Below are 27,087 nucleotides of genomic sequence, written 5' to 3' on the forward strand. Positions count from 1 at the left end.
TGGAGAGGTGGACCGGTATTAAAGGAAACAAAAAATAAAGGTTGAGGAACACTTAAGAGATTATCAGAAAATAATTTACCAAAAAGAGCAGCAAGTATTTATACACCGTGATTTATTTAGGAGGAGTGAACCTCGGCCTCATAGCAATAACAAATATTGCAGAGGAAGGCTGCCAGAGGGGGAAAAAGTAAACTTAAAAAAAAATAATGTTTTCCAGAGTTGAGCCCAAAGTATAAATTGTAGAGGGCGAAGTTAATTTGTATTAAAATATGAAACTCTTTAGATATAAATATTTAAATGTCACCCCCTCATTTCGATCTTCCCTGATGCCCAGTCTGAGTTTGTTTTCTCTCATTCTCACTGATCCTGTCTTGTCCTTTCTTCTGCAATACTTACCACTATTCATAATTATATATCTGTGTGTGTCTGTTCAGAATGTGTCTGTCCTGCTACGGTAACTATATACTATGAGAGCAGGAGCCACGTCTGTTACCACTATGTAGACGTAAGGCAGTTGAATGCTCAGCACTTAGTAGGTGTTCGGTAAATGTGTGTTGAATGAAAAATAATTGTGATCACTTTCAGGGGCAAAAATTGAAACACTAGGAAATTTTAATTCAAAAGGAAACCACAGTGATTGAATATGCATCTTCATAACACTGACATTGTTGGCACAGAGCGATGACTTACCTAATGGGAATTAACAAACGAGTCCTGGGAAATCCTGACACTAGATTTAATCTCTCCCACTTTTCACCTAAAAATTTCCACTTTGCTCTCACTAGTTGCAGATTAAGGAAGGTAACAAGCAAGCAGCTGCTGTTTTGCCAGCCTTGGAGCATTTGGGTTTCCTCTGCACCACGGATCTCTAGGACCTAGTTAGTTGTGGTTATTTGGCTCATCCCCTCTCCTACAATGCACTGAATTGATGGGTATCAAATCTGAAATAAGCCTGCTCTAAATAACCTACCTAAATCACTCCTGTAGTTACATGCTCTCAGCATTTAGTGTAGGCTGAGGCAGAAGTCACTGTATCTACTCTGTAATCAAAAACATAATCACATGATGGTGTGTTCAGTTCTCTCAGTGGTTAAGACTCACTGACTTAACCTTCAGTTTCCTCATTCATAATGAGAGCGCATTCAGCTCCCTAACTTTTGTCTTACCTTTAGAAAGGCCTGCCTCTGATCCAATCCCACTCATATTACCACTCAGCCTCTTACTTTGTTCTTCATATAAGAAGGTGGAAGTGATGTGAAGATTATTACATTTTAAATATTTATTTGCTTTTTCTTTTCTTTTTTCTAGAAAGTCTTAAATTCTTCTTACCATATTCTTTATTGACAAAAGCTAATTTTTAAAATGAAATGTTTTGGTATTAATTTAAAAGGCTGAAGAAATTCGGAAGTGAACATTTTTAACATTTAGCAGTTAAAACACTTGCTTTGACTAAAGTCTTTACTTATAGGGGAAAAAATGTACTTTATTAATTTTGCACTTTGAGATTGATGTGCATCTTATCCTAAGTTACTATTAATAGGCTGTGTGCAAGAGAAAACACTGACTTTCCATCTGATTTAGATAAAGTGTTTCTCACTATTTTATTTCTAAAATTGCAGACTTTATAATAAGCTTTGGGTTTATTAAAATCAAGAATTTAACAAAATTAATGGAAATACTTTTAGTTATATTTATTATTATCTTGAAAAGTTAGATACGCATAGATACTAGTACTTTATTATTAAAACCTTAATATTTAGAATAGGCTATGATGTGTTCCAAGTTAAACTGTAAACTTTTTTTAGGCATACTAATTTTTTTTTCAGCTCAGTGGTCTTTTATCTGGAACATTTGAATTGTGTTTCTTTATGACCTCACTGAAACACTTATTGTAAAAAAAGCTCATGCTGAATATTACAGGTAGACATTCTATGACATTCATTTGTAGTATCTCTAGACAGTGCAAAGAAAAATGTTAGCTAGAAACTCTAGGGATAGAATGGAAGGGCAGCTATAGATACTTAATTCTCTGGACAAGTTTGTGTATATTATAAGCACCATATCTGATTTAACAAAGAATCAAAAAAGTGGGAGCTTTATGTTTTTTCTGACACCGTTATGTGAGCAGTTCGTCCTGTGTTTAACATCCCAGATACATAGGAAGTTCACTGGGAAACTCCCCCTTCCCACCCTCATTCTTTACTGTTAAACTGCGAAAATCTTAATTTCATCATCCTCTCCCCTCCCCAGGAATTTTCATCATTCAATTAAAACAAAGAAAGAATCACCTGGCTCAAATTGCAGTCACACTATATTAGCCTTTTTATCAAAATTGAGTTCACGGAATCCTGATTTGAAAAACAGAAGCTCTCCAAAGTGGCTTAGACTGCCCTCGTATCGATCAGTTCAAAGAAGAGAAGGAGAAATACACTAAGTCTTTACTAATTCAGAGGCCAGTTTGTGTTAGTGAAGTCTGAATTACAGAGTACTTGCAGAAAGGCAACTAAGTTTTGCTTTGTTTTGAATCATATAGAGTAACTTAAGAGATTGTTGAAATGGTTCCAAATAAGGATTCTCCTGGGCCTGCTTTAATCAGTAGACATGATTCATTTGTAATTTATAGTAGCCATGTATAATAATACTATTAGTTGACATAGTTTTAACATATGTCTTTCAAGAAAGTTGTTATCACTGTTCAGTTGATTTTTTTGTTGTTGTTAACTATTCAAAGAAAACTTCTAGGTTGGACTGGATCAAATTTTATTATAAAACCTGAATTATCAGAATGTGAGTTAACACAACTTCCTTATCCTATAAGTTAAATGGTCCCTGGGAGTTTTTTCAATTTTTTTAATAGCAGTTTTAAAGAAAATTATTTTGTCTTTCAGGAAAATTGATCCAAGTGGTATTTGGCCATTGGGATGTCGTCACTTGCCTCACTCGTTCTGAGTCATATATCGGGGGAAATTGCTACATTCTCTCAGGGTCACGTGATGCAACCCTTCTGCTCTGGTACTGGAATGGAAAAAGCAGTGGGATTGGAGATAACCCAGGCAGTAAGTACAATTTATTTTATAAGTAAACTTTTACAAGTGACGTATAACATTTTGCAGTGAAGTTACCTATTTCATCATGGTGAAAGTGAAACTGATTATCAAGTAGTTTTAATTTCATAGTTGTAATTTAGGAAAGGTCTAGATAGCCTTGTTATTAACATTTGGTGGCCATTGATAATTAAGATTCAAGCATGAAATCTCATTTTTCATGTTGTAGGTTATTCTTATGATCTGAAAATGCTAGTTCTTCATTGGAAATGGCTGTCACCACATAAGAGAGAGGTGTTTCATTCACGAACAATAAGAACGTAAAAGAGCAATCACATATTATCTTGTTTATTGAATTCATATTTTAAAAGAGCAAAAGAAAAATAATTTCATGGAAACAAACTAGTCTTTATAAAAAAATATGCTTTCATTTACATATTAAAAGATAAAGCAGGTCATAAAAGGCCAATATGGAGTATTCAAATTGGCTCCTGGTTTTTCAGATGGGAAATGAAAATGTTCACCAACAGCCTTAAACATCTTTATGAAACTGTGCTGAGGGCAGTAAAACAAAAAATGTGTAACCATTTAAAATTGTAATTCACAGAAGGCAAAAAAGGAAGCAGCTACCATTAAAACCAATCGCACACAGCTGCAGAAAAGAAATGGCTTTAGAAAAACACATTAAGAAGTAGGAAAAAACAATTAAAGGGACCACCTGAAAAATGAGAATTTAATTAAAATGATTATGACAACACTGAAGAGTTCCTGCAAGAATAGCTTTAGATTTTTACTTCATAAGGTAGAGCATTTTAACTGCTCTTAAATATTTACAGTTTCTTAATTTAAAGCAAGTTGGAATGTATTTGGTTAAGGAAGGGTCGTGTGGTTCCTGATTTCTTTACCTTGAATACTGTGGTACTCAGCCCCAAATTATAAAACCGTCTGAGTATGTTTAAATCCATCATATTTTGGATTGACTTCTTAAAGCTGTGCTTATTAAATGTACATTATTTGTATGAAAGTAAGACCTTTAAAAAAAATTTAGTCAAGAGCCAGTAGAGTTTTAAAAGAAGTGTGTGCAAAGTGTTTTATCAAGGCTGTTTCTGCTCTCTGTGTATTTTGTTTGGTGTGGTGGTGAAACAAAACTTGTATTCCATGAACCTCTAATATGTATTTCTTATTTTAATCAAAACAAGGATAATTCCCTACACAACTAGAGTATGAAAAACAACCTTAAGGCTGGGACGCTGTGGTTAATGCAGCCATTGTAATCTGATCAGACTTTGTGCGTGTGTCTCTGTTGCGGTGGGTAGTGTGTACGTGTGTGTGTTTCACATATTCACAGACATCTCCATTTTATATGTAATTACAATGACTTGAAATATGTTCACTTTGGTGGAGGGGGGGTCTGTTTTTCACGTTCTTTTGAGAAGTACTTCGTTTTCTTTTCATTGTGGACCCTGCCATTCTGCTCCTTCTTAGGATCAGTGACTACTTTCGATTTCTTTTTTCCTGTTTCCGTAAATTCAGTTACTGAGATTTACTAAATTAGCTCAGACAAACCTAGATTTGACCTAGATAATAAATATATCATTTTGTTATTTATGTGAAAATATTCTGAAAGAACTTTCTTTTGCTTTAAAACACTGGGAGATGTTTCATGAACATAGAGTGATCTAAATGCAAAAAAACTGTGTTTGTTTGTTTGTTTTTAAATCCTTGGCCTAACCATGTTCTGTATGTCATTCCCAATGGGTATTTTGAGAAGTAGCTGAAGGCTTACTAGCTACACTTGTTTGTAAGTGTTGTTACAGTTCAAAAGTTTAAGTATATTTTAAAATTAGAAATATTCAGTTTTCCAGAAGGGAGAAATATATTTTTATATAGTTAAATACTTTATAAATCACCCCAGGGATGGTTTTTTATACGCATATCCTATTTAAAAAAAAATGAGTCAAATAGGACTGACCAAACACTGGAGTCTTTTGCTCTTTTAAAATATGAATTCAGTAAACAAGATAATATGTGAACCAAAGTTCTAAGCTTTGCTGTGGTCCTTCTGTCTTGTCTATAAAATGAAAGCAACAATAGTAACTGACTTAAGGTGTTACCAGACGCACAGAATGCTTAGAGCAAATAAATCACCACACGAACACCATCTAGTTGGCATTAGAGTATATATTATAATGTTGTATTTTTCATAAAGCACTTCATCTGTACCCTCTCATTGTCTGCAGTATGGTGGACATTAACTCCTAGTAATGCTGGTAATGAAAGGGAAAAAAAATAACAGAATAACGGAACAGCACATCTAATAAAAATTTTAGAAAATTGTAATGCATCTTGACTAAATTAAATTACCTTTCCCAAAGTGAACCTCGTCCTTTTTGGCTCTTTTATATCGTCTAATGTCCCAATTTAATTTTGCTTTAGCTTTGAAGGATGAATCTAGGAGAAAGACAAATAAGCATTTTTTCATATAATGAGAATTTCCACACATTAGAATGGAAAAATGAACAAGCCAGTCGAAGCTTTTCAAAAGAAAATGACAAACAAACAAAAACAAAGACTTTTTTTTTTTTTTACCGCCTATGAACTGTGTTTTCAACATTCATGCAAGCTGGTTCCGATTTTATAAGCCTGTGGCTCACTGATGGCTCCTCGATGCAGCCGCTCAAGTCACAGCTTTTCAGAGGAGGACGTGCAGGTTATGCTTATTTCTCTATTGTACCTCTTGGATGCAATATAATTGACCTGTAAGAAAGAGTCAGGCTTTTATATACATAATTGCAGCATGGTCTATAAATTGACACAACTCCTCAACTTAAATTTTTGAATTTAGACTTTTTCTCACTTTGAAGGAAAAATTAATTTTTTTAATTAGGCTGTTGCTTTTTCTGCATTTTATAGGTCTCATTCAAGTATTTAGTTGTTTTTTTTTTTTCAAAAGTCATGAGAATAAACTAGTAATGTTACCTGCTGGTGTCATAAGCCTATGTTATTCTCTGCAAATCTAATGTTGGTGCTCTATGTAAAGTTGATAGCATTAGTACTATTTTTTTTAAATCAGGTTATCCAGTATTAATATGCACATTGCTCAGGCAAAATCAGACTAATTCAGACTGGATAAAGCCTAGCTATAGCATAACTTGGGACTTTTAAAAGGATGCACATGTTTTATGAAATCTGCCTAGGTTTTGTAGCAAAAGCCTTGTTTTCCTGTACAACAGAGAGCTTTTCATTTTTGACTCTATTGTTGTCTCTATTGTTATTTCTTGTGGAATGTAATTTTCTTAATGAGAAGAAAAATTAAGATAGGATACCATTTAGTTGTGGATTTTTTAAAGTAAATTTAACCAAGAACATTTCAATGAAAGTCATTTTCTACATGGAAGCATTTGTCTTTTCTCTGGTTCTTCTTTGTGTTTTAGAATTGAATCTTGTCCACCAAAATGCTTTTCCTGAAATACTCCTTTTGCCATCAGAACAATGCTATCCAGACTGTACATTTCCAAATTTTGAAGAAAACGTTCCCTGATGCATTCAGTTGACATTTAAATACTTTAAATTTAAAATGTTCTTATAATCAAGGTGAAAATTTACAAAATAGTTATTCTTTATCCACTATTTTCATTGTATTAATAGCTCATAAACTTAAACACTTATTAAACATTTAGAAATAAATGAATATTAAGCATTTTTAGATATGAGTAATTTTTTTTTTAAAGCCACACAACTGTGTGCTTAGCTTTCGAAGCAAACAGTCACTGACTGTGAGGTGTTGCATCGATGGTGTGTGTACTATTTTCAGTAAAGTAGTTTTCCATTCTCACATTCTGTTTTTGATTTGATTGAAAGGTGGCATTTTTTTTTTTCCTCTTTGCAATCAGACATGCTAATCTATGTCAGCTTTCTCCTTTATGGGAATGGCGTCTACCAAAGGGGAAAAAAAACTAAGTTTTTTTTCATAACAAGATTCTGTTCTTTAAGAATATTTCAGCACCGTTAATTAGAAAGAAGGTTTTATTAACCATAAGGCCGGCACTCACAGACCACAGAGCTGTTTTTTAAAGTACTGTATGCCAAAGCTGCCCTGCTCTTTCTCTGTGTAAAACTTCATTTTGTTATTCTCTCATCAATCACTTAAGTCATTACCGTAAATCCTACTGTTGTTAATTTTACTAGTATCACCCTAATGAGACATTCCTGCTATAATTAAAAATGAATTCTAACTTTAAGGCATTCTAAATTTTTTTTTAATGAATTTAGAATGATCTTGCCATCTGACCGTAAATACTACTGATATACATAGACTGTTCATATCAAGTCTATAAGAAAAGCTGCATCACAGTACGTCCAGGTGTGACTCATTTGCTAGTTGCCCCTGTGCACGTGTGCTTATGCATATGTATATTTTTGTGCACATATTTAGGAATTATGTTCTTTTTGTCCTAAACCCTAATATGCTTTACTGAGGCTACCAATAAATCCTTATTCTTTGTCTTGACAAAATATAGCTGGAAGTAAGACAAGCAAAGTAGGCGTCCTAGGGCGCCATCTGCTGGATGTATTTGGGGACTTACCGTTGGTAAATCTGAAAAACAGGGCTTGTTAAAACAGGTGTACTTTGTTTTTAATTGCCTGTGATGTATTATTTTGGGGTCACAAGTGTCAAGATACGTACATCTGTGCTGACCCACATGAGTTTGTAAAAGAAATCACTTTCTCTTTTGCCCGACGCTAGGCTGGATTTGGACGTTATAACGCATATTTTGTTCAAGGAAAATGTAGGCACAATATACGCCTAATGAAACAAAGCATCACAGTTTGTCCTGAGATAAACTCTTGTCATGTTGATCACAGGTCTTCAGTCAGCAGAATTGGAGAAAATTGTTGAGATGAGATTTTTAACATTAGGTTTCTCATGTTCCCTAGATTCTGAATATGAAAACCGTGTTTGAAACAAGCAGCCTTTTTATATCTGGGATATGACTCTTGCTCTGATTCTTTGTCAATAACGTGAGCTCCTCTGTGTCTCTCACCAAGAACTTTCCTTGTGGCTCTCCTTTTGGTTTGTGCTGCAACACTAACACTAAGATTACCCTGTGTTTTTCCTTTTCCCTTGAAGAATTCATCAAGCAGGGTTTGAAGCAATATGTTGGCAGTGTTCAAGTTCAGGTGACATTAAAACTACGTCTATGAAATTCTCCAGAAGGTCCAGGATGTTTAGTGCTCCATGATGTAATGCAGGCCCTCCAGTTCCAGCAAAACAACTCTGTATTTACTGCTTGTAACTAATAGTAGATGTGGTAAAAGGAATTATATTCATATGGCAAATGAATACAACCTTAATGTGCACCATATGCAGAGTGGTGGGGTGATGTGCCAATATATCACATTTATTTACCTTGTTTAGTTGCAGGAAAAAAAAAATGACTATACCATTCAGCCCGTAGGCTCTGGCCGTATAAATATGAGAACAGAAGAACTGATGGTGATGTATGGCCTCGGGTTGAAACTGAGTATCTTCATATGTAGATGTTAATAGTGCCACCCTGAAAAAAACTGTCTAATACTTTATGCTTAGATAGGAAGTTTAATTTCAAACAAGGGCTGAAATTAACCATTAGTTAGAAAGGATAAATTCTTTCTAGTCAACGAAGTTTAGGTTCCCGAAGGCAGTTTTAAATGCATTTCTTCTTTCATTTAATCGAGACTGAATATACTTTGAAGTTGCAAGCTACTTCCTCCTCCCTTTCCTTTCTTTCTTAAGCCTAAAATCAGGACTCTTCTACTTTTAGAATGGGGTGTGTGTGTGTGTGTGTGTTTAACTATTAAGGATACTTTTGATTAAGACGTCCTGGAACAACGTAGCAGACTGACCTTACCACCTTCCAAAGAGTTTGTTTCTTTAGAGAACTTATATGACAGCCTTGTGCATATATACCTCCTGTGTTCTTTAAATATTCCTGAGAATTTATGAAAAGAGACCCATTTTATATGAAATTAAGTATTAAATGCCTCTGAGGATTTCTTTTACAGTTGCCCCATTTTTAAAAGTACTTTGTTGAGCTTTTTAGTTTTTATTCTTGTAGCTCGTAGCTGTCTACAACATTCTTGTAGTTGTGGCTTTCTGCAACTTTCTACAACCATCACCCTAAGGAAATAAAGATTGCCTTATTTCCTAGGGTGGGCAGGGTCAGGATGTTTTTTTTGTTTTTAAATTGAGAAGTAATTGACATATAACATGGTATTAGTCTCAGGTGTACAGCATTGTGATTTGGTATCTGTATTTATCGTGAAATGATCACCACAGTGTCTAGTTAACATCACCACACGTAGGTACAATTTTTTTTTTCTGGTGAGTACTTTTAAGATCTGCTCTCTCAGCAACTTTCAAATATGCAATGCCGTGTTATTAACCAGAATCATCATACTGTATACTTGGTCCCCAAGACTTATTTTATAGTGGGAGTTTGTACCTTTTGACCATCTTTGCCTATTTCACCCCCCTCTCACCACCTCTGGCAGTATGTTCTCTGTATCTATGAGTTTGGTGGTTTTTTTTTTAACTTTACACGTAAGTGAGATCGTATAGTATTTGTCTTTCTCTGTCTGATTTATTTCACTCAGCATAATGTCCCTAAGGTCCATCCATGTTGTCACAAATGTCAGGATTTCCTTTTTACGTCTGAGTAATAGTCCATCATGTATGTGTATGTGTGTGTGTGTAAAATTTTGTTTACTCACTTATCCATCTGTGGACACTTAGGTTGTTTCCATGTCTTGGCCACTGTGAATAATGTTGCAGTGAACATGGGGGTGCAGATAGCTTCTTAAATTAGTGTTTCTATTTCCTTCAAGTAAACACCCAGAAGTGGACTTGCTGGATCATATGAGAGTTCTATGTTTAATTTTTTGAGGAATCTCCATACTGTTTTCCATAGTAGTTGCACCAACTTATATTCCCACCAACAGTTCACAAGGGTTCCCTTTTCTCCACATCCTCCAACACTTTTTATTTCTTGTCCTTTTGATGAAAGCCATTCTAACAGATGTGAGGTGACATCTCATTGTGGTTTGCATTTCCCTGATGATAAGTGATGGTGAATAACTGTTTCTGTATCTGTTAGCCATCTGTATGTCTTCTTTGTAAGAAATGTCTATTCAGATCCTCTACCAATTTTGTAATTGGATTGTTTGTTCTTTTGATACTGAGTTATGTGAGTTCTTTGTGTTTTGGATATTAACCCCTTATCAGGTATATGACTTGTAAATATTTCTCCCATTCCATAGGTTGCCTGTTCATTTTGTTGATAGTTTCCTTTGTTGTTCAGAAGCTTTTTAGTTTTCATGTAATCCTCCTGGTTTATTTTTTGCTTTTGGTGTCAAATCCAGGATGTTTCTAATAGCTAAAGATGTGAAAACCCTCTTTACTTTTCACTAGTGCCTGACTTGCGTGTCTTTAAAAAAGGACCCTTAAAAATGTTAAGGAGGATATATTACAAAGAATTTTGTGTGACTTGGGCATTTAGGATAGATAGATAAAAACAGTTAGCTGTTTTTATTTTCCATGTATTTTATATTCATAAGAATCATAATGTTACATATCAATAAATATGAACAAGATTGCATTTCAACAAATTTTCTAATATCTGTATTCTTTTTTGGAGGCAGAATTTTACAGTGTTTATATTTACTAGACACCCATGTGCAGCTACAGGAGCTATCAATGAGTCAGAGGCAAACCCCTCTATGGGGAATTGTGAAATGAAAAGTCTCAAGAAAATAGGATAAAACAAGTACATTAGTTAAGTAAAGTTTGATGTGTCCACACAGTGAAATACTGTACAGCCATTAGTGTATGAAGAACTTGTGACAGTGACATAGAAGGATATGCCCTTTCTATTGTTAACTGTGAAAGATCACCAGACTATGTGAATAATATGATAGACTTTAACTATCTGTGTCTTGTATCCTATGTGTATTTATACATAGGAAAAAAGTCTGAAATTACAGCAAAATGTTAGCAATGGTTTTTATGTAGTGGAAATTTGAGGCAGTTCATTTTCTTCATAATTTACTAAATTATTGAATGTTTTATAATGAGCGTGTATTATGTTGATAATCAGAGACAATAAAGATATTTTACTTGGGAGGAAAATACCTTATGATGATAGTGTACCTTCACTTCCTGCTCGAGGATTCCAGGTGTGAGTAGTTGTATCAGAATTAAATGGATTGTCCGGGAAGACTGGAAAGTCAAAGAGGAGGAGGAATGGGAGAAATCAAAGTATAATTTCTAGAAAAGAAGGTGTATTTTCTCCTTGACAAGAAACAGTAGTTGTGAGAACTACCTCTAATTGGCATTTATGTGGCACAGGATCAGATATTCTATTTTGCAGAAAAGAGTGTCTGCAACAGAGGGTGGAAATGTGCATGACTCCACTGCTGCCCCGGCGCCGCCGCTGCTTGTGCTACTGGATGGTGCTCACTGGGTGCTCACTCTGTGCCAGGACCCATCCTAGCTAAGCACTTTACAGAGTAACCATTAATCATCATGTGGTCCTCTGTGGTAACTACTGGTATTATCCTTGTTTTATACATGAGGCACAGGGAGATTACCAGCCTTTACTTTCTGCCCTGGCCTTGAAGCTCCTGGATCTTACTAGAACCATGAGAACTTGCCCAGGGGAGGTCACGTAGCTAGCAGCGCTGGAGCCTGGATCCAAACCCAGGCACTCTAGGCCAGAGGCACCGTTCTTAACCACTAAACTGTACAGCACATTTAATTTGATTTCGTTGGACCACCAGTTGTAGAGAATTTGATGCAACGTTATCACCAAAGCACTCTTTGTATTTACAAAGGACAATATAATTTTGTTATACGGAGTTCTTAGGACAGTTATATGTCATGATTGGATTCTGTATTTTTAAAATATTATTACATGTGTTAGGGTTATACTTCTAACTATACAGCAGGCGGTATATACTCACACAAAACCACCTTCTAATGTAGTGTCAGAGGATGATTTCATTGACATAAACACCATATATACACATACATGTATCATAGCAGGGGAGTAAAGGTTATAAAACAAGAACTTATTACTGATTTTTGTCGTAGTATTATATTGTCTTGCATTAATAATTCTAATATTATTTAGAAGAGGAAGCTACCAAAATTTACTGTCTGTTGGTTGTCACACCCTAAACGCATCTATGGCCTGTTTTCTGTAGTCTATATATTTAACAAAATCGACATTTTTTTTTTCAAAGAGACCACAGTGAATGGGGTGGGGGGAAGGGTTAGTGGAGATGGAATGAATAGAACCAACCTGGAAAATTTCTCTTTGTATAATTAAAATGTAGTAGTATAATTCCCATTGAAAAATTAGGAAGTTAATGGAAAGATTTAGCAACTAACCTCATTTCTGCTTCAAAAAACCATTTCCTTCCTTGATTGACCATTATGGTGAGCCACTGAGAAAGCTTAGGATTCAATTTCCATGTGAATCTTTATTGTTGGTGAATGTTTGGTAGTAATCAGATGGATGTAAAATGGAACAAAAGGCACGTTAAGAACAGAAGTATCCAGCTCTAGGAAACGGCTGACATACATTATACAATATTTAGATTTTCTTAAATCTGTATACACTTAGTAACTTAATTATGTATTTGGGTTCTTAAGTAAACTTGCATTTTTGTTCAAAATGAGTACTCTATTGAAATGATCTTCTTTTAAAGCCAGTTTTATATTTTGTTTTATGTCTCTAAGAGGTATTAGATTTTACTGGAAAGTTATACTGGTTGCTTTCATTTAAGTACTTTATTAATTGATGGTAAATATTCATTTTGTATAAAAATTCAGTTGTAATAAATAGTTTGGACTTCAGGACAGCTTTTTGACCTTTCCAATAACAGACGTATTTTCTTTGGGGTGGGTGGAGGTAATTAGGTTTATTTATTTATTAATTATTATTTTTTTAATGGAGGTACTGGCTATTGAACCCAAAACCTTGTGCATGCTAAAGACACACTCTACCACTGAGCTATACCTTGCCCCCTCCAATAATAGATATTTATAATAGGTATTTATGAGATATTTATAACAGAAATTAGTTTATGGTAAGGTCAGCAAAACCTGACTCAGTGACCGTTTTCAATCAGATCATCTAGCAGGGAGGTTATAGCTCAGTGGTAGAGTGTGTGCTTAGCGTGCATAAGGTCCTGAGTTCAATCCCCAGTACCTCCCATTAAAAAGAAATAAGCAAATAAACCTAATTAACCTCCTCCCCCACAAAAAAAAGAGACCCCCCCAAAAAAAAGTAGGAGAGAAAAATAAAATCTAATCACCAAAAATACAAGGCCAAATGCCATGCACCAAAAATGCAGTGCACATGATGTATACCCAGTAAATGTTATTAAGTCAAAGAAGGAGTGAAGGAATGAATGAGTAAACAAATGGAAAGTGTTAACTTCTGTCCGAGACGTCATCTAACCTAAGTATTAATTGGAAGACCTAATTTTATCTCTGTAAAACTGAATAGGGGAATGTTGACCTGCACTTCATGTCATGATAGGTGGTATGGAAGAGGTGAATGAATGAAGGCGACGCCCTCTCTGCTGTTAACAATGTATTTAAACTGCTAATGAGAATTTTGCAGTGCCTTTTAAAAGTAATTTGATTTTCATTAAGACTGAGGAGATGATGCCAAAAATACCAAGAACTTTATTCATTTTTTTAAAATGTAACTCTGAGTTTGCCAGAAGTACTTGTCAGGTCTGTTTTGACCTGGATTATTAATCCCCTTTCCCTTAATAGAGACAGATCTTTTGAAATATTTTTCTCATTGGATATTTATGAACAGGATACTAGAGAAATTAGTTTCCTTCTTCTCTTCTTTCAGGCATAACTTCAAGTGGTTCAGAGTCCATTTGATGGAGAAATACACTTAGCGTTACGAGAGCACCAAAGAACCAGTTAATAACAGCATTTGTTATTCTGCCTAATGGTGTAAAACATTTCACCTAATATTTTAAAACACAGGTCCAATATAAATGCTTGGTGGGTATTATAGAGATCTTGCTCTGCTTAAATGCAAGTTGGTAGTTATAATGGTGTCTGTTAAGTCAGTAACTGATACTCAGTCTTAGGTACTGAGAAAAGCACATCAGTGAAAACTGGCGTGCCCTGGTGTTCGTGGCGGGATTTGGACTGTCTTTAATCTCCTTTGACTTGTTCATCTTCCTTTAAGGCCATCCATAAAGATGGACTGAGTATCCTTTTCAGCCTTTGGTTGGGATTTGCATCAGTAGTCATAAACCTGCTCTCCGGACAAAGACGCCCTTTCCTTTGAAGTAATTGCTCAAGCTTTTCAAAGCAATCCAAGAAGTCTATCCTTTCTCTTTTTATTTTTCTTTAAGAAGAAGTTGAAGTGTAGCCCCTTAAACCAGCAGCAAGATAAATTTTTCTCTTCAGCTTTACTAAAAGCCATGACGATTTTTCAAGCAGTAAGACTTTAAGAGGTTCTTAAGGGAATCTGTTCTGCTTTATGACCTAGCTTTTGGTAGCTCTAACTATCTCAGAAAGCAAAAGTAAAGACTTTTTGTACCCATTAACTGCTGCAAGTTTTTATCAAAGAATTAACCTGATACTTTTCAGAAGACTTTTCCCCTTGCTCTTTATTCGGTTTAGAGACTTCAGTGAGAGATGGCCAGAGCTTCGAGGTCTTTGAAAAAATAATCTAAGGCCAGTATTGTCTTACATGAGCTGATTTTCCCCCTCGGTACTAACTCTGCTCTGATGAGTAGCTGGGACTGGCAGATGTGAATGCTGCTGTGAGAGTGAACTGCATGGTTCCCAGATTTTGTTTCTAGACTTTCCAAACAAACGTACACAGATACGTACGCACACTGTTACTGGTACGTGGGATGGTATCGCTGTGTTGCAGGAGGTGTAACCGTGTAACTACAGAGAAAGAAATGGATTCTGTGAGCCTCATGTGAAGCCTGGGTGCCCTCTGCCCTTTGTAATTTCATCCCAAGGGCTTCCCAAATACCTGATGAACTTCTCAGTTTGGACCTGTTGGATTTAAATCCCATATCATATAATTCTATTTGCTTTAGTGAAAATTTAATATGTAAAACATTTGGTTCATTGGAACTTAAACAAATCCAAGTATTTATTTCGAACAGATTTTTCAATGAGAAAATGTCAAGAGCACTCGATCTGCACCGTGTGTAATAAAGGGAATGCAGGGTTCAGTCCTGAAACAGGACTGGAAATAGCTTTTCTTGGAGGAAATGAATCCTTATATTGTTGAATGTGGATTTTTAGAGGCCATTCATGTGCGTTTCCTAAAGGGGAGGAAAGTTCTGTAGCACAAGTCTTTGTGCAGGAAATCCAGTGAGTTTGTGAAACCAGGTACCTGAGAAGAACCCAATGACCAGAAGTCTACTCTTATGCTTTCAATTTCTTGGTTTTCTTTTCCTTTCCTTTTCTTTTCCATTCTGCCCCACCCCCACCCCACCCCACCCCACTCCTCGGATTTCCTGAACTGCCTAACCTGCTTCCTGCCAAACTTTGAAGTCAGAGACCTAGCCTTGAACCATTCTTTATGTAGAGATCAGGCCCTCGGAAAAGAAGTCTTTTTTTCAGTGTTTTAATTACACAGCATGAGCGCGCGTCTTCTGATTTGTGGAGGGGAAAATGATTGGTATAGTGTTGATTACTGGAAACTAGTATTTTGTAAGTAAAGCATACTTATAAAAAAATTAAGAGTTACAAAAAAGAATGCTTATATCTTAATTCACTTCATGGGGTTAATTGTGAGGCTGCCTAAGCTCTAACTTCATGGTCATGGAAAACTCTCAGTATTTCAACTGTTTGACATTAAAGAAAGAAATCCAGTTCACAGCAGTCTTCTCACTTCCTCCCCATGTCCCTGAGAAAATGTTCGTAGATCTATAAAACAAAAAGTTAGCATTGGCATGCTTAAGCGACAACGTCCTCTGGGTCCCCATTACCCATCTGTCCTCTGTTTGCTTTGCCCTCCGCTTACACTGCTGTCAGTCGTCTTCAGACTTTCGTTTTCCACCGAGGAATTCCAAGACAATTCAGGTTAAAACACGAATCCCACCCCCCATAAAACGATAACTTACGAAATCAAAAAAGGGACAGTCACACTGAGAATAGACTCCTTAGATCCTAATGCTTTCAATTCTTGGTTTTAAAAAGGTTGCCAATAGATGTAATTAGCCATGCATTTCAAAATTAACATTGTATGGTATTTTTGTGGAAAAGGAGAGGAAACCATGAATTGGGGCTGAAGTATTGGTGACTTTTAAGAACACATTTATTTCTAATTTTTGTGGCAAGACTGAACTCCAACAGAAATTTAGGTAGTTCAGATTGGTTTGCGTTATTTGCTTCTTTTCTTAACGAATTTCCCAAATTTATGTATTTTCTAAGGAAAAAAATAGTTGCTCTTGTAACATATGCTTTCTGGTTTAGAAAATGTCTAGTAAACATTGTATTAAGGGGGGTTTCTCTCCCCAAAGCAGTTTTAAAACTGAATCAAATGAAACCAAGCCCCTTGTTCCACTTACCCCTGGCCTTTTATTATGTCATTTGAGGTCTCCCTTTGTCACCAAGCGTGCAGGCCAGTTCCTGTGTCTGACTGCATATAGCGTGTGTGGAGGTTAATACGGTATCTCTTCACTTACGTCTCACTCAGAAGTACCCATAAGTACCTATAGTCACCGGAAGCCAGGAAGGACACTGTGGGGACACGGCTGTGTGTGATGCCCTCCGGTGAACGCACTGTGGTAATTAGGGAGCCGATCAGACATGAAGTGACTGCAGGCCCAGGGGCAGTGGGGCTGGAAGCACAGAAGCCAGGCTCTGTCTTCCCAGTGGAGGCCTCTCCTGGTTTGGCTTGGATCTGTGTACATTCATTCAGTAAGGTCTGTTTTCCTCCCCTGCTCCCGCACCCCCCCAAGCATAGGCATGCACATAAATTTGCATGACATTTCAGAGGACACTGACCATCCTAAAACCCACTAGGAGATTTTTTTGACCACCAGCATTTGCCTTTCCAAGGGCAGTAGGTTTCTGCTGGATTTTCCCTGATCTGCCCGACCTCTCTCATCAGGGTGGGTGACTGTTCCAAGCGTATGCGGTTAGGATAACAAGTTATTCTTTTCCACAGAGTTCCACAGCTGGCAGTAGTGACCTGTTTTCTGGGCACATTTGCCCCTGTGGATTCCACAGTATCATTTGTCAGTCAGACTATGCAGCCAACCCTCATCAAGGACATCTAAGAATGCTGCCACCGGCCCCTTTCATTAAGGCGTTTGTGCCTTCGTCCCCAGAGACTATAAAAGTAGGAGGACCCGTTTGTCTTAAAATAGCATGTTTCAGGCTAAAAAAGGAATTCAGACGTGAAATCAAGGCACCCGCCAGGCCCATCACTGTTTTTACTTGCCAGTGCTGGGCCATTCACAGTGGGGTTCCTGGTCAACCAGCCCATGGTCTTTTCAGTGTGGGACTGAGATACAGGATGACTTCTACTGGTGAGAATGTTCTGAAGCATCTCCCAGTACTTGGATAGTCCCCCATCCCTCCTTCACCCCCCTCCCCTAATTGTCAGTCACCATCAGTAGAATCACATTTAACAGTCTGATTTCCCCCTCTGTGCTTTGAATGAACCATCGAGAAACATACTCTGTTAAGATTTTGTATCAGGATAAAACAGAACTTAGAAAAGACAGTAAGTAAGAGAAGAGCTGCTTTGTGATATCGTGAACCCTGGTTAAGACTGTCCTCATGTGACAGGGGTCTCAGTGGCCCACAGAGGAGGCGGCCTAGGTGAGGGGGGAGCTGAGGAGACCACCTTTCTGTGAAATGTGAATTATAAATTCATTCATAAATCATCTAACCAAGGGGCTCGTATTTGTATTTCCAAAGTACCTAAGGCCGTTTATAATGCAGATTTTTGTCTTATTTTATTCTCTTTTAAACTATTGTCTGTTGCCTGATAATCATGTAAGGTTTAGAAATTGAGCAACACGTGTTCCTCAAACTATAGAATATAGTTTGGATCTACGCCTAAAACAGGATTTTGGGACAAATTCCCAAGCTATAGATTAAAAATTTAGGTATAATGGGAATTAGGAACAAATTCTTGCTTATTTAATCTGAGTAGAGGGAGGTCACCCCTGCATGAACCTGAATTGATTTGTTCTTTTACCTGTTTCTCCCTAAAGGTGAGACCGCCGCCCCGCGGGCCGTTTTGACGGGCCACGACTGCGAGGTCACCTGTGCTGCCGTCTGTGCTGAGCTGGGCCTGGTGTTAAGTGGTTCTAAAGGTAAATCTATGTTGCTTTCATAAAATGGATACATTGTGGGGTATCTCCTAGTAACACATCACCAAGGATGAATTTGGTGCCTCTTTCTCTAGAGCTACGCTCTTACGGTAGCCATGAGCCACACGGGGCTGTTTACGTTCACTGAAAGGAAATAAAATTAAAAATTCAGTTCCCTGGTGGCACTAGCCACATTTCAGGGGCTCAGTGTTCACATAGGACTAGTGGCTACTGTGTTGGACAGCCCCGAAAGGGAACATTTCCATCACTGCAGAAAGCTCAGTTTCACAGCTTTGCTCTAAAGAGTGGGGCAAGAACAAGGACCACCTTTGTATGTTTGTTTATCCTTCTGGACTCCGACTGGGCTGGGTTCCATCTCACACCTGAATGGGAACTCCTGACGCAGTCTGTTTCACCTTCCAAGTCTCTGAACTAGGCAGGGGCCACGATGGCTTTGAGAACGGAGTGGAAAGATGCTTAAATTAAGCTGGTTTGCCTGGAGTTTTGCATCATCGTATGTTTAGGCCAAAGATACTCAGCAAGCTTTCCAAGAGCACACACAACAAATCAGGATCTGACCAGGAACAGAGCTGTTTCCAGTTCACTGCTTATTTGACTGTAATAGTCTATCCATCTCTCTGTCCTTCTGCCCTGAACTGACTGACGTCTGAACACAAAAAAAACTACTGTAATCCCATGTCTTTTAGGTTTATCTAATGGGGATGTGTAGAGTTTTTGAGTCACCTTATCTGTCTTTTGAACTATAAAAGTCAAGCTAGCAAGAGGATTGTGGTTAAAAATTTAGTTGGTCAAAACAATGAAATAACAATAGCAAGAATTCTGTAACTACTGAGTTTCTTTCCTTCTTACACCCAGTGATTTCATTTATCCTGAGCTAACATGAGTTCTTAGACTATCTGTGATCCAAGTTGGACATATAAAATGAACCTGTCGTATTACAGGCTGTCTTCACTTTGCACAGTGGTGTGGGACCATTAAAATGACTGTGCAAGATGGAACCATGCAATGAGACTGAAAACCAATAATTTCAGTGGGAAATACTAAGATTACTAATAATCAATGGGAAATTTTAACCAGTGGGAGATTTTATGATTGTTCCATGGTCTTTAAAAATTTATACCAAAACATTAAACATTTTCCTGTTCAGTGTTATATGTACATACATACACATACATATATATGGACATGAAGAAAATAGTAAAACTCAACATTTACTTACTTAGTACACTGTAATTTAAAACATTAGACACATTGAGAATGAAAGTATTTTATTTCTTTGTGAAAAACATAGCGAGAGTACTTTAAACAGTGCCTGCCCCTTCTCCCCAAGTAACTTGAGAATCTTTTCTGCGCCTTGACTAGTTGTCAGACTCCTTCCTAAGATTGGATTAGCTTCCGACATTTTGTCTTCTGTGCTTTCAGTGTCATATAACACCTCCTAGGTTTTCTTTAATGTGAAGGATTTTTCTGTCATCGCTTCTTCGGGGACATCCTCATATTGGTTACAGCCACTTTCCCAGCTCCCATCAGTCAGGTCCCCTGGACCCACATCTGCGGTGTCTCAGCAGCCCCAGCTTTCCCTCGGTCAGCTTGCTCTTCTCTAACTCCATTTAGGTTTGATTCACATTTCACTTTCAGCTTTATCACCTTTCTTGTCCTTACTGTTAACTTACCTTTGTAGGCCGACACCCTCCTCCGATGATGCATTTGTGTAAAATGTCATAGTTTTATCACTGGTGGACAAGGAGGCAACACAGCTACAGAGTTTGCTGTCTGTGCACAAGCTGAGTCACAGACATGCGGGGACCTTTCCCTGGAGACTCTAAAAGGTGTGATGGGCTCAGTCACCTGAAATGATGCACACCTGCTATTTGTAGTGATTTGTGGGCTGAAGAGCTGGCCATGAAATGTGCACTTTACTTAATTACTGTGAGAACTGACGTCTGAACTGGGGTGTTGAGGGACTAGGTTATTTAGAGCGATAACTGAAATTCCTGCATGCTGAAACTGTGCAGAGCAAAGACTGCCTTCCGTGTTTACGTCGAGAACGCTAAAAAGTTACCAACCTGAGTGGTCAAGAATAAGCCGAGAGGCACCTTTAATAGTCGCGTAGGGAACAGGTAGTGCAGCGTGGAGAGGAGCAGGACACACTGTCTAGTTACTGCTTCTGTCCAGCTCAGGCATTCCTTAGAACCTACTCATCACACAGGCAGTTTTGGCTGCCTACTCCCCTGCTCCACCTGTAGCAGGCACTCAGCAAAGATGACCGAGCACTGCTCAGAAGGGCTACTGGGCAGATTCTCCATCCTCCTCGGGCAGCTCGGCCTGCAGGTCAGCCTGGGGAGCGGGGAGCGGTGGGTGCGGCTTCTTGGTTCAGGGGACAGCAGGCAAGCAGGCTTGTTCACCAAGCAGAAGTGGCAGAAGGATGTCTGTGTGGATTTACTTGGGGGCAAGGAGTGGACTGCCCGGGGCCGCGTTCACTGCAGAGCAGTGAGCAGCAGGAGGGAAGAAGGCTTGGACCTTAGAGTTCTCCCCACACAGGCCAGATGCTGCCACCAGAGAGCCTGGGAGGTGGGAGGGCGGGGTGTAGAGGATCAGAGTGTGCCTGGCGGCACCCCATGTTTGATAGAGGCCCAGCTGTCTGGGAAACTCTTCTAGGATTTGAAATCTGTCCTGTTCCTTTCTCAGTTCCTCCACTTTTTATCATCTCTTGGCATAATGAATTTCATAAAGTAACTTCCTGTCTCTTGAGCAGTGGACTTGAACACGTACAACCTAGCTTTCTCTTCTCCCAAGTGGAAGGTGAGTTCCAGCCAGCGTGCAGGTTTTACAAAATAATATATCATTTTTTGAAGGCCTTCAACCGCTGTAATATGGCACTGTCATCCTGCTGGACCTGTGCTCAGCCAAGATTCAGACCACATTTGTCTGTCCTCATGGAAAAACGTCATTTTGCCTTTTGTTTCTCCTGTTTTCTCAGAAGGACCATGTCTCATACATTCCATGAATGGAGACTTGTTGAGGACTTTGGAGGGCCCTGAAAACTGCCTGAACCCAAGACTCATTCAAGCTTCAAGAGAGGGTCACTGTGTCATATTCTATGAAAATGGCTTCTTCTGTACATTCAGTGTGAACGGAAAACTCCAGGCCACCATGGAAACTGATGACAACATAAAGGTGAGTGTACCTTGTAGAATTTTCAACCTTCTGTGTTTTCACCTCAAAGTGTGGTGAGCGAGGAGGGAGAGGGTTCACCAAAGAAACTTCTGGTTTTAGTAACCAAGGCCCTCTCTTCCACTCCAAGAGGGAGTTGTGAGGTGGCACTGGGGTGGGGCTGGTGTCTCCCAGACCCCAGTGCATCCGGGTGCCCAGCGCCTGAGACCACTGGGTGAAGCCCAGGAGGGACCTGCAGCCCGAGAGCTTTTCTTCAGCTTTTCACCCAGGCCATCCTGGGCGGCTTTCAGTGGCACTGCTCTTTTTCTTTGTTGTTTTTGGTTTTCTGTCTAAGAAAGTTCACCGCAGGTGGTTGTTTTCTGAGTCTCAGAGCTAAAATAGTGCCATAGAGCATCCATCAACCGGACCGTCTGCCTTTGAGCAGGCTGACGGTGGTCGGGGTCTGGGCTCTGACGGTGTGGGACCAGCATCCCATTTCAGACTTGACTTCTTGGCGGGTAACACGACCCAGACTCACTAGGTTAGGGAAGTTGAGCTGCAAGTTTTGACGTGAATCAGGCAACACGTTTTTGCTTTCAGCATACAGGACGTCGTGCTGGCGGGCCCTGTGCGTCCTGCTTCATTCTCAGGACGGGGAGTAAGTGTTCAAGGTTGAAAAGAGAGGAGGGACTGCTCTTAGGAGAGGCTACCTTTTCAAGGTCCTTTATTTCTCACCTCCAAACATCTTCATGCAGGTGAAGGTAAAATGAAGCCGGTGTTCCTGTCACCTTCCGGGACAGGGTTGGAGGTGCAGGTGAACCGGGTACAGTGAGGGAACCCAGGACACATGGGGGTGGCAAGAGGGTCGCAGAGGCCTCTGCCCTGGGAGTGTGGCTTTAAGCTGGTTCTGGCCATTTCACTCATGGTTTTTCCTGACTTGGGCCAGCTTGGCTTGTGGCTGGTGGATCCAGCCGGTGTTCCAGGTTCTTGTCCCATCCCAGAAAGAATTCAGAAACAAGATGTAGTGGTTAAAAAAGTAAAGTGAGAATTTATTAAAGGATGGATAGTGCACTCAAGGGGAGAGCGGGCAGGCTCAGGTGAGCGGCCGCCCCAAGTTTCTTTGGCAAGTTGGTTACATAGAGTGTAAGAATGAATGGGTGGAATATTCACTGGGGAGGGAAGGGTTTGGGGTCGTATTCCCTGACTTCCAAACCACCTCCACCTTCCCTAGGGAAGGGATTTTGTCCTTATTTAGTCTGGATTGGAAGTGTCGTGGAGTCAGTGCATGATGGGTACTTCTAATCTGCAAGGCTAATTTTATTGAAATGAGGGCATAATAAGCAAAAGGTTACATTTGGACACTGGAGATTCCTGCCTTTTCCCACCTTTCTTTGTTGGCCTCTGGGCTACTTATCACCCCTAAAGGTGTGACCACTTACCAGCCCAGAGGTTCCTGCTTTTCTTTCTCTACCCAAGGACCCCTGGTGCCTGCATAATATATGGTTTCCAGCATTTGGCCTGTGGTCCTCCTTTCTGCCCAATTTCTGCCATTTGGTCTGTGTCCCCGTTTCTCTGCTCGTATCTCGCTATCTGCCTGCGCTAACAGGGTGACATAAGTTCTCCTAGTTTCCCAGACCTGGTCTGATCACCCCTTTCTCTCACGTAAATCCTGGGGTCAGGAGGTATAGAGGAACAGAAACCCTGAATGTCGATCCCACTGGGTGCCTCCTTCACTCAGCAAGCGGCTTTCTTCTGCCTCCCTTTCTCTCCATGGGTTTCTCCATCGCATCTTGACCGCCGCAGAGGCCCATGTGCGGGGACACTCACACAGCTTTCGCTTTTCCCTTCATTTAAACCAAGTGCACATCAGAGGATTTTCCTTTCTTTTCTTCACAATAATAATGCTGATCATCTGTCACTCTGAGTTGCGATCAGAGTGTCAGCTACACTAATAAATCTGTAAAATAATTTGAAATCCCTTGCTGGCTTAAACCATTTCTGTGGCATTTCGGTTCGCACCCACGGCTCTGGGAAGCTCCTGGAGGCGGTCGGTCACAGGAGGCCTTCTGCAGCCTGTTCCCACGCGCAGGCCTTTCCTCTCTGCCCTATGGCCATTGTTTTTTCCCTCTAAGATTTCCCGCTGGATTTTAGGCTTAAACAATCCACCGCCTTTCCCCCAGCACTCCTGCACTTTATCATACTAACTTGCAAGTGGCAACTGTGTGATGAAAGCGAGCTGGCCTAAAACGAGCCCTGCCTGCCCACGGCCCCAGAGACGCCCTGTCACAGCTCACTGCCTGGGGACAGAGGGGAGGAAACCGCAGGCTGCGAAGTGGGGACATCCTGGATCAGCAGTCCCACCTCCGGCCTGCAGTCGGAGCCTCTGTAAGGACGGGAGACTGTGGAAACAAATTAGTCACTAGCTCAGATCAGAAATTAAGTTTCTTTGAAATACCGAGAACCCTGCAGGCAGGCGGCCTGGGGAACCTCTGTGCTAATCAAGGCTTCCCACCTGTTTTTATTTAGATGCCAGATTGTTCGGTGGCATTTGGTTAACATATCATAGCACATCAACTAGGCATGTTTAGATGTCTTAATGAGTAGCTTAAATTTAAGTGGGCAGCCTGTTTAGAGCAGGAAAGGTCTGTTATCCCAAACAAGGGATAACCACCGTTTCGCCCGGAGGAGCTCATTTATTTTCTCTTCCTGAGGAAGCTGTGTTTGAGGATGTGATCGTCCCCAGCAGACAGCTGTGGCCTGTGGGTGCCTCCTGAGAACCAGTGCAGCCTCAGTGTTGTCCTGGCATCAGGATTTCTGAGGATGAAGTAACATGTCCTTAGGGCCCTCTTACATCTCTAGTCTCAACCCTGCCTGATAACTAGAATTAAGAACTATGTGAATGCTGGTCTGGGTGATAGGGTGCTGTTCAGGAAATGCTACCCTGGCTCTTACGTCCAGGGAAATTTGACAAGTCCCTCATGAGAAAGGCCAACAAAATATTTTTTAGCCTCAGCAGGCACCTGGTTTATTAAAATGTTTTAGATGCTGATAAATGTGTAGTCCTGAAAGTCGAGGTCTTATTTATTTCAACACAGAACTAGGATTAGAGATTCTTTACTCTGGAACAAAGAATTAAAGATTAATGGTTTTAATTTATGTTTTAATATAGCACTTATCCAGTAAAAAGCCTCAAGTTATAAAACTCAAGTGAACCACAACCATGAGGTTAATGGATTTTCATCAGCTGAATTTCATAAGTGTAGCAAATAATTATTTGTTGTAGTCTTCATTGCCTTTCCCAGATACCCCCTAGAGATGGCCATTTGTGAAATGAATGGGAGGAAAGGATATTGGTTTTTAGTCATATTGAAAAATCTTCCTATTTGTATTTGGTTAAAATTTAGAGAATACTTCTTACATGTAACTATCTTCCACCCATGGGATTTTATTTGTTACATGTATTTTTTGTGTCCTTGAGAATAAGCTATATTTAGGAGATCTCTAAAAGTTGGCATTTGCATGAATGTGAATTGAATGGCTAAGAAACAGTCCTTAATTTTCTATGATTTTAAAAAAATTGGGGGAGCAAAATGTAGATTAAAGACTTAAGGCAACTATACTGAAACTGAGTGCAGAAGAATGTAAATATATTTTCCAGAAGGTAGGTAATTTCTTTCTGGCTCGCTCATACAATCTGGATTCCTGTGTTCACTGTGTCCTGGTGGACGTAAGACTACAGGTGTTTGCAGTGACTTGTAGAACTCCCGATGCCACCCAGGTAAGGAAAGGAAATGTGTGTCTCAATAAGCTGGGAAAAGGAGGAGAGGAAGGGGTAAGACAATCAGCTTTTGGAATGGGGAGGGACCTTTTATATCAGAGGAGTCGCCACACTTTTCTCTGTAGGGGGACAAATAGTAAATATTTTCGGTTTTGCAGGCTCTATATTCTGTTGCAATTACATGTGAAAGTAGCCAGAAATGAATGGGTGTGGCTATGTTCCAATAACCCTTATTTATGGACACTGAAATTTGGAATTCATATTATTTCCACATGTCATGAAATATTATTCTTTTGACTTTTTTTTCCAACCGTGGAAAAAATTTTAAACGTTGTATGTAATAGGGGGTGGCCTGCTTTTGGGGCTGAAGAGCAAATTGCACGTCTGTGCTTTGTGACCAGCAAGAAGCGGTCGGTCCTGGGGCAAGAAGAAAATGCTTAACCCGGGCTTCAGCACCTGAAAGTTGTGGGTCTCTACCCAGCTGTCTTCCCAGCCACTGTAAAAATCCCGTGGGCCTAGGGAGGGCACCCCAGCTGCAGGCGGTCTCCGGGGGGCCGGAGCCCAGGGGCAGCAGGGTGTTCTTGGGGATATGAGGTCATCTAGCACTATCTGCTTGGCCTTGGCACAAAATGGGCTTAGCACGTCTGCGTTCCAACCAGAGAGATGCCTGGAAGCTCCTCACAACAGAGAGCTGGTCCCCATCCACAGCACACACTGTAGAACAGGAAGAGTGTGCCACCTCATCCTTAAAAAGCAGAAATTTTGTCAGCAAAAATTAAAGAAAACAAAAAACAAAACCTCTAACATTGCCTGACTTTGCCCATTTGATTTTGGAACAATGGCAAAAGTCTTCTATGACTCATGATTTCCTAAAGCCTCAGGAATACAAGCTCTCTCCCTTCTCTGTGCGCTGCAGTAGCTGCATCGTGGGGAATTCATCAGAAATGGGGTGGGGGGCAGTTTTCCCCGAGCCACGTCTCTCCTAAGTGTTGCCTGTCTCCTAGGCCATCCAGCTGAGCCGGGACGGGCAGTACCTGCTCACGGGAGGAGACAACGGTGTGGTCGTGGTCTGGCAGGTGTCTGACCTCAAGCAGCTCTTTGCCTATCCAGGCTGCGACGCCGGGATCCGGGCCATGGCCCTGTCCTATGACCAGAGGTAACACTGGAATCAGGGTCTACTACTGGTGGCTTTAAAACCTGTGGACGGAATTTACTTAAATGGGCTGGGTTGTGAGGGTCACCTGTGCAATCAAAAAAGCCATTGAATATTGGGGTTTTCCAAGAGATTTTTTTTAAAGCGTGATTTTCTTTCTGATGGCATTGCCAATCTTGGACAAAGGCTGAGTTCTCTAGGAATAGACAGGATTTAAGTAACGAAGGCTCCAATTATATTGCCTTTACTTTCTGGTATAAAATTTAATGTGAAATGTTTGTATGTCTGTGATGACGCCATTGAGAAACCTGGCTTATATCTGAAAACCTACATTTGGGGAGATAACCTTTATCTGGTATCTCTATCTGGCATTTCCAGAACTTTTTCATCATTCCATCTCATAGTACCCTTCGACGTGCAAAGCCTTTGATTTTGACCAAGTCTGGCTTATCTAATTTTTTCTGCTGTTGCCTGTGCTTTCAGTGTCTTATCCAAGAAATCACTGCAAAATCCAGTGTCATGAAGCTTTTCCTCTGTTTTCTCCTGAGAGTCAAATAACTCATATT

The 27,087-nt window shown here is 39.7% G+C and overlaps 1 protein-coding gene across 4 annotated transcripts in view; it reads left to right on the plus strand.

Annotated features, from left to right (window-relative positions):
* The window catches only part of LRBA (LPS responsive beige-like anchor protein), a 623,871-nt gene that overhangs the window by 592,256 nt on the left and 4,528 nt on the right, over window positions 1-27,087 (plus strand). For all 4 annotated transcript variants that reach the window (XM_072975847.1, XM_072975846.1, XM_072975849.1 and 1 more), the window contains 4 exons: window positions 2,889-3,056; window positions 18,318-18,419; window positions 21,418-21,614; window positions 26,373-26,524. In XM_072975847.1, the coding sequence (XP_072831948.1) occupies window positions 2,889-3,056; window positions 18,318-18,419; window positions 21,418-21,614; window positions 26,373-26,524 (619 nt within the window). The remainder of the gene's footprint in view (window positions 1-2,888; window positions 3,057-18,317; window positions 18,420-21,417; window positions 21,615-26,372; window positions 26,525-27,087) is intronic.

Source organism: Vicugna pacos, chromosome 2 (genome assembly GCF_048564905.1).
Source record: "Vicugna pacos chromosome 2, VicPac4, whole genome shotgun sequence".
In the NCBI taxonomy this organism is placed as follows: Eukaryota; Metazoa; Chordata; class Mammalia; order Artiodactyla; family Camelidae; genus Vicugna; species Vicugna pacos.